General features: G+C 35.5%; 1 protein-coding gene across 2 annotated transcripts; it reads left to right on the top strand.

Moving 5' to 3' along the window:
- The first annotated feature begins 8,585 nt into the window (after positions 1-8,585).
- LOC104094481 (HVA22-like protein c) lies at positions 8,586-12,448 on the top strand. Of its 2 annotated transcripts, none has more exons than XM_009600422.3 (5): positions 8,586-8,740; positions 8,875-8,901; positions 9,132-9,254; positions 10,241-10,481; positions 12,181-12,448. In XM_009600422.3, the coding sequence occupies exons 1-5, from the start codon at positions 8,682-8,684 to the stop codon at positions 12,247-12,249; spliced, it is 519 nt and encodes a 172-aa protein (XP_009598717.1). In that variant the 5' UTR covers positions 8,586-8,681; the 3' UTR covers positions 12,250-12,448. The 2 variants fall into 2 exon arrangements, with proteins under 2 accessions (XP_009598717.1, XP_009598718.1); XM_009600423.4 differs by having other exon boundaries at positions 8,587-8,740; positions 12,184-12,448.
- Positions 12,449-17,230: the final 4,782 nt, after the last annotated feature.

Raw genomic sequence — 17,230 nt, 5'->3', positions numbered from 1 at the left:
TCTCGGGCTAGGGATCTCGGAATTTGATTCTAGGCATACGCCCAAGTCCCAAATCACGATACGGACCTAGCGAAACTGTCAAAATACTGATCCGAGTCTGTTAGCTCAAAATGTTGACCAAAGTTAACTCAGTTGAGTTTTAAAGCTCTAATTCACACTTTAATCCATTTTTCACATAAAAACTTTCTGGAAAATTTTACGGAATGTGCACGCAAGTCGAGAAATGATAAATAGTGCTTTTCGAGGTCTTATAACATAGAATTAATTATTAAATTTAAAGATAATATTTTGGGTCATCACATTCTCCACCTATAAAACAAACGTTCGTCCTCGAACGGAGTTAGAAAAAGTACCTGAGCTGGTGAATAAGTGTGGATAACAGTTGCGCATATCATGCTCGGTATCCCAAGTCGCCTCTTCGACCGGATGACCCCTCCACTGAACCTTCACGGAAGCAATGTTCTTTGACCTCAGCTTTCGAACCTGCCTCTCTAAAATAGCCATTGGTTCCTCAACATAAGGTATATCCTTGTCCAACTAAACCGAACTGAAGTCTAACACATGAGATGGATCGCCATGATATTTCCGAAGCATAGAAACATGGAATACCGGATGAACTGCAGAGAGACTAGGTGATAGTACAAGTTTATAAGCCACCTCTCCAACTCTCTCAAGAATCTCAAAAGGCCTAATATACCTAGGGCTCAACTTGCCCTTCTTCCCGAACCTTATCAAACCCTTCATAGGCGAAACCAGAAGAAATACCCGCTCACCAACCATGAATGCAATATCATGAACCTTTCGATCCGCATAACTCTTCTGTCTAGATTGGGCTGTACGAAGCCGATCCTGAATCAACTTAACCTTTTCCAAGGCATCTTGAACCAAGTCTGTACCCAATAGTCTAGCCTCCCCTGGTTCGAACCAACCCACTGGAGACCGGCACTGCCTACCATACAAGGCTTCATACGGAGCCATCTGAATGCTCGACCGATAACTGTTGTTGTAAGCAAACTCCGCAACACACGCACGAAGCATATCCTCCAGTATCTGAATAGTGTGTTCGGACTGCCCGTCCGTCTGAGGGTGAAATGTTGTACTCAACTCTACCCGAGTACCCAACTCATGTTGTACTTCCCTCCAGAACCGTGATGTAAAATACGTACCCCGGTCAGAGATGATAGATACCGGTACGCCATAGAGTTTGACAATCTTGTGAATATAGACCTGAGCCAGCTGCTCCGAAGAGTAAGTAGTAACCACAGGAATGAAATGAGCTGACTTGGTCAATCTATCCACAATCACCCAAGATGCATCGAACTTTCTCTGAGTCTGTGGTAGTCCAACAACGAAATCCATAGTGATCCTCTCCCATTTCCATTTTGAAATCTCTAACTTCTGAAGCAATCCACCCGGTCAATGATGCTCATATTTCACCTGTTGACAATTTAGACACCAAGCTACATACTACACTATGTCTTTCTTCATCCGCCTCTACCAATAGTGATGTCTCAAGTCCTGATTCATCTTTGCAGCACCCGGATGAATGGAGTACCACGAACTGTGACCCTCATAGAGAATCAACTCGTGCAATCCATCTACATTGGGTACACATAGCCTGCCCCGTATCCGTAATACACCGTCATCTCCAATAGTGACTTCCTTGGCATCACCGTGCTGAATTGTATCCTTAAGGAAAAGCAAATGGAGATCATCATATCAATGCTCCTTGGTACGATCATAAAGAGAAGACTGAGAACCCACACAAGCCAAAACTCGGCTCGGCTCGGAAACATCCAGTCTAACAAATTGGTTGGCCAAGGCCTGAACATCCAAGGCTAAAGGTCTCTCTGCTACCGGTAAATATGTTAAGCTGCCCAAACTCTCCGCCTTACGACTCAAGGCATCGTCCACTACATTGGCCTTCCCAGGATGATAGAGAATGGTGATATCATAATCCTTAAGCAACTCCAACCATCTTCGTTGTCGCAAATTAAGATCCTTCTGTTTAAACAGATGTTGTAGACTTCGATGATCGGTGTAGACCTCGCAATGGACACTGTACAAATAATACTTCCAAATCTTTAAGGAATAAACAATAACTGCTAACCCAAGGTTGTGTACATGATAATTCTTCCCATGTACTTTTAATAGTCTGGACGCGTAAGCAATCTCCCTACCATCTTGCATCAACACCGCACTGAGACCAATACGTGACGCGTCACAATACACAGTATAAGACCCTGAACATGTAAGTAATACCAATACTGGTGCCGTAGTCAAAGTGATTTTGAGCTTATAAAAGCTCAACTCACACTCGTCTGACCCTGTAAATGGGGCACCCTCTTGGGTCAATCTAGTCTTAATAGTTGTTCATAATCAATTACAGATTCGTCAATTAACCTCATGTTAACAAAAATCTCATTGCAAACCTTCACAATACTGATAACGAGATGCAAGGCATGAAGATCTCATAATTATTTACCCGAATTAACGAGTCACATCTAATGCCACCTGGGCGGGCACCTACCTCGTAGGTCAAAAATTAATAATTACAACATGAATTTGACAACTATGCACAAAGAATTTTATATAAGAATTTTCAAATAAGCCTAACAGGCATGACTCCCTATTTTACTATAGTACAAATTTAATTTGACAAGGGAGAATTTAAACACAAGAATTTTCCTCACGCGAATCTCGTCCTTATATAACTTCCACCGCAGCTCGTAGCCCGGTTTAAACATATCAATTTATATAAAAATATGAGGATCTCGTCCTCAGTTCAGAATCACAAGTAAAATCCACTTTGTGCCAACCGAAAATTTCCATTTTCTCCTTTTAAATAGTTTCGGTTACACCAAATCACAACACATAATGAACTACACACCGGTAGGGCATATAATTCACAATTTATAATTAATTATTCAGAATTTACATCAAAACTTACTGAAATGAGTAACAGAAAGCCACATTTAGCCTCGCAGCTTTTATTAGTGACCAACACAAAATGATAGGCGTAGTTATCTCCATAGAATCTCCCAACGGGAGTAAATACATAAGTAGATTATAGAATTACGAAGCTCACTCATAAATGGAGCACCATAGGAGGATTCGTTTCGATACTGAGAACCGAATCAAGTTAAGGAAATTATTCCTTTATATTAAATCGAGGTAGTACTTGTAATGACACCATCTGATGTCGCGACCTCCGCCATACCATAAAACAAATATATCAACGGCTGGGTCTCCACCTCTAGGACGCCTTCTACCCGCCTATCCTCCACCCCTAACTGGTCGTGTGGGTGGTGTAGTAATTGCAATGGGACACATAGCCTGAATGCTTTGATGAAATATGTCTCTCCCAAGTTTGGGATAATTTTTTCATGATGTGCCTAGTATCACCGTATTCATACCAACTCCTTTGCGGGTTAGGCTGCTCATATTGAGTCTGTGCCAGATAACTAGAATAACCATTGTAGGAAACTCATGTCGATGGTGCATTAAAAGAACTTACTGGAGAACCCCAAGTAATTCGATGTGCAGACTGGGCTGGCCGACTGCCTGAGCCCCCGCCATAATGACTTATACTTGCAGAGTAGAATTCACTGAATCCCCCAGAACCACGAGTCGTCTTGTTCTCCTTAGTTTCCTTTTTCCTCACCCCGAACACGTTCTAATATCTTGGCAATTTCTACCACTAACAGAAATGAAGTATCAGCCTATAGCTCCCGAGTCGCATAAAATTTTACGATTATAATTGGGTCCTTTAATGAGTCTGTGGACTCGCTCTCTGATTGTAGGAAGCAAAGTAGGAATATGACGGGCTAACTTATTGAACCTGATGGCATATTATGACATAGTCATGGTGACCTGACGTAACCGTTCAAACCCTATGCGCCACGTATTATGGAGAGTCTGGGAAACAAACTCTTTTAAAAGCATTTCTGAGAACTAAGCCAAGTGGGCGGTGTTGCATTGGCTGGTTTGCCCTCTTAATAAGCTTGCCGCGAACACCGGTGGAGAATTATCTCTCCCAAGGCCAATTTCTTCTGTTGTTATGCTGACTCAACACTGTTGAGCTGACCCATTTCTTAACATACTCTTCGATTCTTCTTTGGGGTAACCCTTACCGCTATTTATATACAACGATCACAAAAGTAGAGCTCCATACAGACAAATCTTGGCACGAACCACATAGTCCAGAATCTCGTCAACAAATGTACTTCCTCTGAAGCACCCCAAAATCTGCAACTGTAACATCCACACTGAGTAGACCTTCTGTAATTTAGAGTTGTTTCTATACCGCAAGTCCCAAACTTATCCTCTACAAAATATCAGGCCTTAAACATGTGTAAATTTTAGGGTACCTTACAGTACCACATATATACATTTTAGGCCAAAACTGATATAACACATGACACCGCAATCCACCTATTGATAGTGGACTCCCTCCTACTCGGCGCGAACTCATAGGTCACAACGTCTGATGATCCACAATAATAACCTTCACAGTTCGTACAAATCAACCAGACGCCAACGTCCGTTGCACCCCCACATGATTCACTAGGTGATCTCTCAATATGCATGCATCTTCAGTCGGAACCACACACTGAGGCAATGTTTGAGCATCTCTAGCTCCCTCGTAGTCCATCTGCGGCATTACGAACCGTCGACGCACAACTGATACCGAGTGCGCAATGTCATACATGAGTGGATACAAAGGAATATAAGATATATGTTTCAAGCTAAATCAATTCCGCACGATAAGGAATCAAAGAAGTGAATATTTCCTAACAGTTCCATAGCATCTCGAAGATAAGTACAGACGTCTTCGTACCGATCCGCAAGACTCTACTAAACATGTTTGTGACTCATGACACCTATGAACCTAGAGCCCTGATACAAACTTGTCACGACCCCAAATTCCCTCTGTAATATGTCGTGATGGCACCTAGTCTCTAACACTAGGTAAGCCTGTCAATGCGAAATAATAATAAATATCTGAAATAAATAAACTACAATTCAAACAATTTCAACTCCCAAAATCCGATAGAAATAAGTCACAATCTTCTAAGAATTTTATCCTCAATGTCTCTATATATCAAGGTCTAAAGAAAAATAAGGAAGCAACATAATAATGATAGAAGGGAACTCCGGAATTTGCGGATGCTGGCAGATATACCTCGAAGTCTCCTCGTACAGTTAGTTTACTGATGCCTGGTCTGATAAGATATACCTGGATCTACACAAAAAGATGTACAGAAGCGTAGTATGAGTACACCACAGCGGTACCCAGTAAGTGCCAAGCCTAACCTTGGTAGAGTAGTGACGAGGTCAGGTCAGGCCTTACAGGATAATAAATAATGACATGGTAAAATGTTTAAACAATATAATAAGATAAAATGACAATGAAAATAAATCAAGTAGTATGTCACATTTAACTACACCAAATAATGGCAATTAATATCTCGTGGAGACAAAACAAAATTTTCTTTCAACTTCAAGAAAATTACAATATATAATCAAAGGCAACTACAACCATAAATCAATATCAACAAGGTCACTCCCGAGGTATCGCCTCGTAGTCCCAAATCATAAATAAATTCACAATATCTCATTCCTTATCTCACCGCGGGAGCCTTCACAATTTATTTGAAAGAAAATATTTTTCCCGAAATAGCATCCCGCATTTTAGCCATCCTTATCACACCGCTTGACTTCTAGTAGTTCCCCCCTACTAGCCACACGTATCAAGCCACCCTTATCTCACCGCATGCGTTTCAATACCCAGACTTTATACCACCGCATGCGTATCAATATCACAATATATCACAATTTGCACCTCAAGTGCTCAAATAATTTAACTTGCCAAAAATAATTCAACAACAATAGTTTTCCACAATAAAGAGCTCACGGCTCATGCCAAAATAAATCATCAACAATATTTTTCCACAATAAAGAGCTCACGACTCCATCACAATGAGTACGAAAATCTTACAAAAATATTCAGGAATAAATAATTTAGGAAAATAATATTTCAAATTCTTTAATATATTGCTTCAATATCAAATTTAAAATTGTCAAATACTTCATATTAATAATATTTAATTTAAAAAAAATCAACCTTCAAATAATGCACAGAATAAAAGAAATCAAGTTTCAACTAAGTAGGTAAAACAATTAGCACGAAAAGGTCAAACAAATTTAAGGTATATATTTCAGATCAATGATGAAGAATATAATAAGATAAAATAATTTAATAAATGCGCAACAGTGATCTACACAATTTAAAAATATAATCTTTCACATTTAGCCCGTGTACACACTCGTCACCTCGTGTACATGACTTTCAACACATTTCAATAATCACATCAATACCAATCCTAGGGAAAATATCCCCCACACAAGGTTAGACAAGTCACTTACCTCGACTTGCTCCAGTTTAACCAAGTATTATATTTTTTCCTCGATTTTCCGACTCTGATCGACTCGTATCTAGTCATAATTAATTCGATACAGTCAACAAAAATTATAAGAATCAATTTCATAAGAAAATATATTATATTTTTCAATAAAAACCAAAATTAGCTCAAAAATTGCCCGTGGGGACCATGTATCAGAATCCGGCGAAACTTATAAAATCCGATAACCCATTCAATTACGAGTCCAACCATACCACTTTCACTCAAATCCAACTCCGGATCGACACTGAAATCTATCAAATCAAGTCTGATTGACCTAAAATTTTGCACACAAGTCATAAATGACATAACTGAGTTGTGAAAATTTTCAGAACTGGATTTCGACCCCGATATCAAAAAGTCAGCTCCCCGGTCAAACTTCCAAACTTAAATTCCTATTTTAGCCATTTCAAGCCTAATTTCACTACGGACTTCCAAATAAAATTCTGATCATGTTCCTAAATCCAAAATCAACATACAGAGCTGTTGGAATCATCAAAATTCTATTACGGGGGTCGTTTGCACATAATTAGATATCTAGTCACTATTTGAACTTAAACTTTTAATTTTTCATCAAAATTCCATATCTCACGCTAGGGAACTCGGAATTTGATTCCGGGCATACGCCCAAGTCCCAAATCATGATACGGACCTATCGGAACTGTCAAAATACTGATCCGAGTCTATTTCCTCAAAATGTTGACCAAAGTCAATTCAGTTGAGTTTTAAAGCTCTAATTCACATTTTAATCCATTTTTCACATAAAAACTTTCTGAAATATTTTATGGACTGCACACGCAAGTCGAGAATAATAAATAGTACTTTTCAATGTCTTAGAATATATAATTAATTATTAAATTTAAAGATGACATTTTGGGTCATCACAATCATGCTCGGGGTAAATATATGATTAATTGTGCCTTGTAGAATTACGCGATTTTCTTGTTCTATGTCTTACTTGACTTCTAGATTACTAAAAATATGAAGTTAAATACTAGAAACCAAGATTTAGATTATAATAAATTGATTAAAATTTGACGGATTTTTATGAGACTATTGATGTGTGTAATTCGGTCCTCACTATGCTTAATCACTAATACATTGTTACGACTGTTATTTTTGAGATATTAGATTCTATACTTAAGTTGAAGATCAGTTTTTAGATTTGTGGAAATACTTTGACAATAAGGTCCTTGTAAGTGTGCCAGCTCAAAAGTTAATAGTTAGTTAGTGCTTTGTACAATATAAATACAGTGTAACCGACTAAGAATGATATGAGAATCATTTCACAAAATATCTGTTTTTTCTATGCTCTACAAGCTTCCGGCATTCATAGGCGGAGCTAGGATTTGATGTGTGTATGGGTTCTAAATTTTAAAATAAAACACTGCTTTTAAAGGGAATCGAACCCCCATCTTTCCTAGCGAACCCACATCCATTACCATTGAACTAAGACCCCTTTTGTTACTGGGTTCGACAGTATATATTTATATAGATTTAGTAAATCTTTCAATACAAATACAGTGTTTCGGAAAAAGTCACTGGGTTCGCCCGAACCCTCACCCACTACTGTAGCTCTGCCCCTGTTGGCATTGGAGAAGCATAGAACTCCTCTAAATCTGCTGAGTGAAGGTGCAAATTTTAGCATTTATCATGGCATCAGAGTCGGGCCCATCCCGATTTATTGTTATCGATGTTGGACTCCCATTTTTGTTGTCCAAGCTCCAATTTGCAGAGGGGAGGTATTGAATCTCACATTGGTGGGGTTGGGAGGCCATTTGTCTTGCCTTGGTCGATTATCAACTCATGAGTTAGTTTTTGGGATTGAGTTAAACTAAAGATCTATTTTCTTTTATCATTTGTCTGCTATTATTTTTAAGAGCGACTTTATTATAAACTTTCGTTAAAATGGCCAAAATATTTAACTTACTTTAAAAAATGAGTACGAATCCCCACACGCATCGATGAAGTTGCCATATTTCGGTGCCTCAATATTCGTGAAGCATAAGATGCTTCTTAGAAAAATTTACTCACTGTTTTCAATCACTTTTTTTCGTACTTTCCTTAAATCACTCTTTTTTCCACTAACCTTTTTGACTCCTTTCCGTATAAAGTCCATGCATTTACATTATCAAGAGGTTTTCCCTTGTGTTTTTCGCTTCATTCTCTGACCTCTTTCTAATACAGTTTCTTAGTTGAGACTTGAGACTATCAAACATGGGTTCAGACAACAATGTTCTTGCTGTAATAGCCAAGAATATTGATGTTCTTGCTTTGTAAGCATTCTCTCTTCATGTATATGTATTGTAATAATAACATGTATTTAATTTCTTGCCAAGTAATTTTGTTTGGTAATTGCAAGCAAAATATATTCAAGATTTTTGACATTATTTATTTTTTGTTCCTCCAGGCCTCTAGTCTCTCTTGTTTACCCTCTGTAAGTTAATTTACAAATCTCTTCTTCTCTATATAATAAAGTTAATGGGGTAGCTTTTTATATCATAATTTTAGGATACGTGCCTTTTCCGAACCCTACATGAATGCTAAATGCTTTGGTCTGCCCTTAGTAAAGTTAATGGCATAGTCTGTTCTTTTATTTTCTGTTAGTTGACATTAATTTTGTTTTTTGGCTGATTTTTGTTGAATAATTGGGAATAAATTTGGCAGGTATGCTTCAATTAAGGCAATAGAGACAAAGTCTCGAGCAGATGATCGGCAATGGCTAACTTATTGGGTTCTTTATTCTTTGATTACTCTCTTTGAGCTTACCTTTTCTAAGGCCATTGAGTGGTAAGCTTCACTTTTCAATTTACTTCTGCAGTTTCAGGCATATATATATATAGAGAGAGAGAGAGCAGCTTCCGCGAGAGGACTTCCTGGGCTCTCTCTATATATATACCTTAAAATACTTCTGATTTTAGGAAAAGAAATTTACTAAGAATATTGTTGAAATGAGTTGAGTGTGTATTATGTTCTTAAGATGAGTTTAACTTCTATATAATGAGTATACACTATCAGATTATTTAAAAAAATAATCATAGGCAATTGTTCATAAAAAGTTAGATTTATAATCTAGAAAACGTTGAGATACATTAGTAGTTTTTTTTACACTGTCTACATGTATATAAATTAAATCTTTTTAAGATAGCTAGCTAAATAAACTGATACATTTTCTGCTCCTCAGATCAAACTGCCTTGTTCATGTATCATAGTACCTTGCCCTTCTTTATATCTAAAAGAACATGAAATAAAATGAATTAAGCAAAAAAAAAAAAAAAAGAAGGAAAACAACTTTGACCTAAATACTTTAGTTTGGAAAAGGTGAAACAAAAATGATTCCAAGTGCAGAGATCTAAAACTGTGAATTCAAGTTCAGTACGATTCCGGAAAAAAAAAACCCTTGATTTGGTTTTAACAAATATTCTTCTTTTTTATTTTGGAGTCGAACAATAATGTAAAGCACACACAATATATAGGTAGTCATCAATACTTTCAAATTTAGTAGTAATTCAGTATCACTGTTACTACTTTGTATCCAAATAAAATTTTCACGACACTTTTTTAAAAAAATCAAGAGAAAAAATAAAGATTCACGGGACTAGCAGGCACGCTGTTATAGGCAACTGCAGCTTGGTATACGCAATTTTATCTTATTTCTCTGTAAGAAGTTGTTTCTACGGCTTCATTGACTAGAATTTCCTTTTGTAAACATTAGTAGCATTGCAATAATAGCACCTCAAGACACAAGTATTGTAGCTGACTTTTTCTTAATTCAGGTTTCCAATATGGTCATATGCTAAGCTAGCTGCAATATGTTGGCTGGTTCTACCTTACTTCAATGGAGCTTCCTATGTTTATGAGAATTTCATAAGACCTTTTTATAGAAATCCACAAGTCAAAATCTGGTATGTTCCTCTGAAAAAGGACATTTTTAGTAAGCCAGATGATGTCTTAACTGCTGCTGAGAAATATATTGAAGAACACGGACCACAAGCCTTTGAAAGGATTTTAGCCAAGGTAAATTTAATTATATCAATATTGCATTTTGTCCTTTAATCTCTGATCTTCTAGATCTACATATTCTTAATTAATATTTAAGAAAAGTCTACTTCGATCATTCAATCATATCTATTAATATTGGTGTTTCCTTACCAACGAGGATTGTGATGGAGTGTTAAGTACTCCATTATCCTTAACCAGAATTCGAGCCATGGGTTTGTTATGGATCACTTCACCCCCAAGGTGGCGCAAATCCGGATTTATTCGGGGCCCAATGTTGATATCGAACACGGGGTGAAAGACCAAAAAAAATAATATTGGTATTTTCTTGACTTTTTTTTTCTTCAAAAGATGTACTATAAATCTTTAGGTTGGCTCAATTGCAAAGTTTTTGACTATAATATCGTTTTTCATGAAGATGAATTTAGAATTTTAACTCGGTGGGTGTGAAGTACTACTTTACTTATTAGATAATGGATACATACTTAGTATATACGCTTAACACTATTTGTGGCCTAAAGCCAATGTTGATAAGAGGTCCTAAACTTTATTTATTTTTTAAAAAAATCACACACATACGTGTGTGTGTATATATATATATATATATATATATTCTATTTTTCTAATATTTTGATATACAAAATTATTAATAACTTTTTATAATCGATCTCTCCTAAAAATATTTTGGACAATATTATACTCCCTCCGTTTCAATTTATGTGAACCCATTTGACCGGGCACGGAGTTTAAGAAAAGATAGAAGACTTTTGAATTTGTGGTTTAAAATGAGGCACATATATTTTGTGTGCCTATAAATCATTGCATAAAGGTAAATTGTTTTCAATAGGGAAAGAAGTCATTCTTTTTGGCACGGACTAAAAAGAAAATAGGTTCACATAAATTGAAACGGAGGTAGTAATAGTTTTTAACTCTTTTATTTTAGTTTTGAACAACTTGATTCATATTTTTTGTGGCATATTTAAATTCTAATAAATGAATAAAAGACGCTATATAACTATGAAGTAAGAATAAAATGAGATGATAATAACACTTGAAAGTTATAATAATAGAATTTAATTCAAGAAAAATGATTGACTTGATTTCAAGAAATCTTTTTGCTCCTTCAATAACACAAAATGCTTGAAAGAAAATGAATAGTGTAAAAATATGATTTAGTACTACATATTTTCTGATGAAAAAATGGGTAAAAAGTGGAATATAATAATTTCACTTGTTAGATTTTTTGTTCATACAAAAAAAGATTTGAAAGAAATTCACATTTATAAAAAGTATTACGCTTACTTCAATTAGTTACACATCTATTCTTTTCTTTTATAAAAAAAATCTAATTTTCAAGGTAAAAACTACTCATTATTTTTCTAAAACAGCCTATAAACTTATTTTGATATTAAAAAAAAAATGGGGCCCCCCAAATTTGGGGGCCTCAAGCAAATGCTTTAGAGGCTTTATCCTATAGCCGGCCCCGAGTATACATATAAAAGAATTTATTGCATATATAATTCGAGATGAATAAAGTGAATGTGTCTATGGTAGCTTGTCGCAAAAAGCTACATGCGCCCCTCCCCCTTCTTTGTCTTCCAATCATCCAAATATATATGGTCTTAAATTCATAATAGAATAGGGATTTTTGTGTAGTATATATAGTTGCTTTTACATGCATCTTGAATTGAATTTATTGTTGATGGTGTTGATTTAGCAGGCTGATAGAGATGCAAGAGGCAGGAGGAATAACTACATGATTTTTGATGATGATTATCGATATTGACTGGCCTCTCTCTTTGCACTTTAAAATTATTTATTAGTTATGTATGTTGGTATGTCATTTTAATGAGCTATGTTTGGGTATCTTGATTTTCCACTCTATGTAAGAGTATTTCATTTGCTCTTTTATTCTTTTTTGGCTTTTTGAGATGAGACTTTGAGACCTATTTATATATTTCTGGTTCATAAAAGCCAATTTGCTATCTCGTTTGAAATTGAACTAACAGGAATTGAGTAGTAACTTGCGGATAGAGATGTTACTTTTCATTGTACAGACATTAGAGATGACAACGGGGTGGGGTGGGTTTAGCCTTAACCCACAAAGTCTTCAACCGCCCCGCCCTACCTTGCCACGCCTAGCAACATTTTCTGTTTTCAACCCGCCCGCATCAACCCGCCCCTCAAAGCAAAATAAAATCGTTTCTTTCCCTCTAGATTCTTAAATCCCTCATATGATAGAACTCAACTCTTTATTTATTTGAAGGTGATTTTTCTTCTCTTATGATACAACAGTCAACATGGTTATTCACCTTCTTTTTTTACTTTCAATGAAAAAAAAAAAAATGTGAAGGAAACCAAACAAAAACTTGTGCTGGCAAATTATAAATTTGTGTCATATAATGCTAGCTCATATTTTTGAATGCCATCACCTTTTACAACTAAGATATACTACTATTGTTTTCTCATTATAAAGATCTTCGATTCTCTTGGAATCAAGATGCTTTACGGGTTAAAGTAGGGGTATACAAAGAAAATCGACAAATCGTACCAAATCGAAAATTCAAGTCAAACCGAAATTAAAAGAAATCCGACTATGGTTTGGCTTGATTTGATTTGGTGTTAGAAAAAAAAAAACTGACTATAATTGGTTTGGTTTAGTTTTAACTAAACAAAATCAAACCGAAACCAATCCAATCCGACATTACATGTATACAAGTTTTAAAATTATTTTACATAAAAATAATTATTGTAATATAATTTATAAATATTTTTTAAACTTTTTTATAGTTATCTCTTTTAATGTATTATTTAAGCTTGGACTTAGATTTTTTGACTGGTCAAATATGTTTTATAGCCCATAAAAGTTAGTAACTCAAATAAAAAGCAAAATCAAATAAATACTAATGCTAATAAAAAAAATCAATTCAATACTAGAAATGACAATATTATTAATTTTTTTTTTTTTGCATTGGTTTAAACAGTGAAAATGCATAACTTATTTTTATTACTATTTATTTATGTAATTAATACTTAGTACTTATTAGTCGTACTTATTTTAGCATGACTAAGTACTTTTTAATTATGTTTATTTTCATTATGGCTTATTAATTAGCAATATTTATTTTATGCGACTTATTGAATATCTTAGTATAATATCATGACTCATCTCATATTATTTTATTATTTTATTAGATAATATCTTATATAGTTTTATCCTACTAGGACATAAGAAATATTAGAGCACAAGTTATATATTTTATGCTATAAAAATTTTATCGGAAAACCCCCCGAATAATCCGAGAAAATCTAAAAACCAAGAAAAATCGAAATTGAAAAACCCAATTTTTGTTGGTTTGATTTGGTTTATAGATTTAAAAATCCGAAACAATTGATTCGGTTTGGTAATTGAGTCGTACTTATTTTAGCATAACTAAGTATTTTTTAATTATGTTTATTTTCATTATGGCTTATTAATTAGCAATATTTATTTTATGCGACTTATTGAGTATCTTAGTATAATATCATGACTCATCTCATATTATTTTATTATTTTATTGGATAATATCTTATATAGTTTTATCCTACTAGGATCTAAGAAATATTAGAGTACAAGTTATATATTTTATGCTATAAAGATTTTATCGGAAAACCCCCCGAATAATCAGAGAAAATCTAAAAACCGAGAAAAATCGAAATTGAAAAACCTAATTTTTGTTGCTTTGATTTGGTTTATAGATTTAAAAATCCGAAATAATTGATTCGGTTTGGTAATTGAGTCGTACTTATTTTAGCATGACTAAGTATTTTTTAATTATGTTTATTTTTATTATGGCTTATTAATTAGCAATATTTATTTTATGCGACTTATTGAGTATCTTAGTATAATATCATGACTCATCTCATATTATTTATTATTTTATTGGATAATATCTTATATAGTTTTATCCCACTAGGACCTAAGAAATATTAGAGCACAAGTTATATATTTTATGCTATAAAGATTTTATCGGAAAACCCCCCGAATAATCCGAGAAAATCTAAAAACCGAGAAAAATCGAAATTGAAAAACCCCAATTTTTGTTGGTTTGATTTGGTTTATAGATTTAAAAATTTGAAACAATTGATTCAGTTTGGTAATTGAAAAACCCGAACCAACCAGACTTATGTACACCCCTAAGTTCAAGTCTTTTGGTATCTTTATTTCTTTTTAATAAGATAAATCTATGACATAGTGCACTATTATAACTTTGACTACTACATAGCACATTATGACCGAAAAAAATTTAAATAGTGTAATCATGGGTTAATGATATAAAGAAATCTTTACTTTAAAATGTTTAAAAATAAAGAAGCAAAATTAAACAAGAAAATGCTTTGCAAGTTGTAGCGAAAAAGAAAAGCAGAAAAATCGAAGAGGAATGGTTGCTTTGTATACTACAGTCTAGAGGAAACCCGCCGAAAGTTGCAACTAGGAACGGCAATCGGGCGGGTCGGGTTGGATATGGTTTGGGTCGAAAACGGGTAATGAAAAACGAATAAATTATCTGACCCGACCCATATTTAATATGGATAAAAAATGGGTTAACCAACGGATAATATGGGTAACCGTATTATACATAATTTCTTGAATATGACACTTTTGGAAGAATTCCTAGTCTCCCAAACTTAAGGAACCCCCAATTTGAGGCTTTACAAATATAAAAGTTAAACTCATTAGTTATCCATTTGTTACTTATTGGTTATTCATTTTCTAAATGGATAATATGGTTCTTATCCATATTTGACCCATTTTCAAAAAGTTCATTATTAAACCCATTTTAGTGGATAATATGAATAGTTAACCGTGTTCTTTTAACCATTTGTCACCCCTAATCGCAACCACCCCGCATTAGATTTTAAAAAAACAGTTTCAACCCGCCCGCATAAGATCAAGTCTGCCTCGGCTCGTCCCTTTGGAGTGGTGTATTGGAGGACGTAGATGAATATATGAACAAAACATCTCAAGTTGTCGTATATTATTTTATTCTCTATTGTGTTACTTGTACCTTCAACCGAATGTGATCATTGTTAATCTTGTCTGGTGATCTTGTAACCTCATATTCTTACGTATATATATGCATTATGCAATGTTCATCTAGGGGATATGTTGGCCTTTTAGGACCCAACATTCACATTCACAACAATGTTGATTTTATAATTGTTTTTGTAGAACTTATTTTTCACTTTGATAAATATTCTTTTATTACATAACACTCTAATAATACTTCTCCCATCCTCCCAGATTTGCCAGTTGAGGTCCAAGAAAAAAATTTCGATAAAAGTTCAGTGGAGGGGCCAACCAGTCGAGGAGGCGACTCGAGAGGCCGAGGAGGACATACAGAGCAGATATCCAGACTTATTCAGCACTTCAGGTATGATTCTAGACCCGTTCGAGGACGAACGTTTGGTTAAAAGGTGGAGAATGTAATGACCCGGCCGGTCGTTTTTTCATATGACTTCCCGTGTGTGCTTTTACTGTTATATGACTTACGGGGATGGTTATTACGGGATTTGGAAGGGTTCGGGTTGAAATCGGAACACTTGGTTCCTTAGTTTGGCTTTAAAAGGCTAAGTTTGATTTCGGCCAACGTTTTGAGTAAACGACCTCGGAATCAAAATTTGACGGTTCCAATAAGTTCGTATAATGATTTTGGACTTGGGCGTATGTTCAAATCGGGTATTGGACGACCCGGGAGCGTTTCAACGCTTAATAGTGAAAATCGACTATTTGAAGGTTTTAAAGTTCTTTAAATTTGGTTTAAAGTAGGTTTTGGTGTTATCGAGGTCCGTTTGGAATTATGAGACCAAAAATAGTTCTGTATCGTGATTTAAGACTAGCACGCAAAATTTGGTGTTATTCTGAATAGTTTAAGTATGTTTCGGCACGCTCGGAGTAAGTTGAAGAACTTAAAGTTCCTAAGTTGATTCAATTTGGTTTGAGGTGTGATTCTTCGTTTTGAAATTTTTTATGTGTTCCAAGGGTTCGAGCGAGTTCGTTTTATGATTTCAAACTTGTTGGTATATTTGGGCGGGGCCCCGAGTGTCAATCGGACTAGGCACGGACCAAGTTTGGACTTAGGGGCAGCAGCTGAAGCACCAGGTTCTGGTGTAACCGCACCTGCGGAGGGCTAGCCGCAGGTGTGAACTCGCAGAAGTGAGCAAGAAGCCGCATAAGAAGCCCAGGAACCACAGATGCAGGTGGGTGTGCGCACCTGCGAACTCGCAGGTGCGATAGAAGAAATCGCAGGAGCGGCGTGTGTGTCGCAGGAGCGGACCCGCAGAAGCTGGCCAGAGGTCCACAGAAGGGGAAGTATGCCACTGGTCAAGGGCCTCATATGCGATGACTTTTCCGCTGATGTGGAGCCGCAGAAGCGGCCAACCCTCCGCAGGTGCGAAAATCGCAGAAGGCATAACCTCATTTAAGGCGGGACTTAGGCATTTTGAGCTCATTTATTTCAATCCTTGGGATTTTTTTGGATGCTCTTAGAGATGGGGTTTTCACCTAACACTTTGAGGTAAGTAATTTCTACACAATGTGAGTTAAATACATAGATTATGGGTTAATTTAACATGAAAATTTTGGGAAATCATGGGTTTAGATAAAAAACCTAGGTTTTTGATAAAAGTGAGATTTAACCACGAAAATGGTTATGGAATTTAGTGAAAAATATATATTTGAGTTCGTGAGGTTATGGGTAACAACTCCCTTCGAAAATTTCCGAAAT

Source organism: Nicotiana tomentosiformis, chromosome 10 (genome assembly GCF_000390325.3).
Source record: "Nicotiana tomentosiformis chromosome 10, ASM39032v3, whole genome shotgun sequence".
Lineage (NCBI taxonomy): Eukaryota > Viridiplantae > Streptophyta > Magnoliopsida > Solanales > Solanaceae > Nicotiana > Nicotiana tomentosiformis.
The sequence above is the reverse complement of the archived record's forward strand: the minus strand, read 5'-3'. Positions and strand labels throughout refer to the sequence as shown.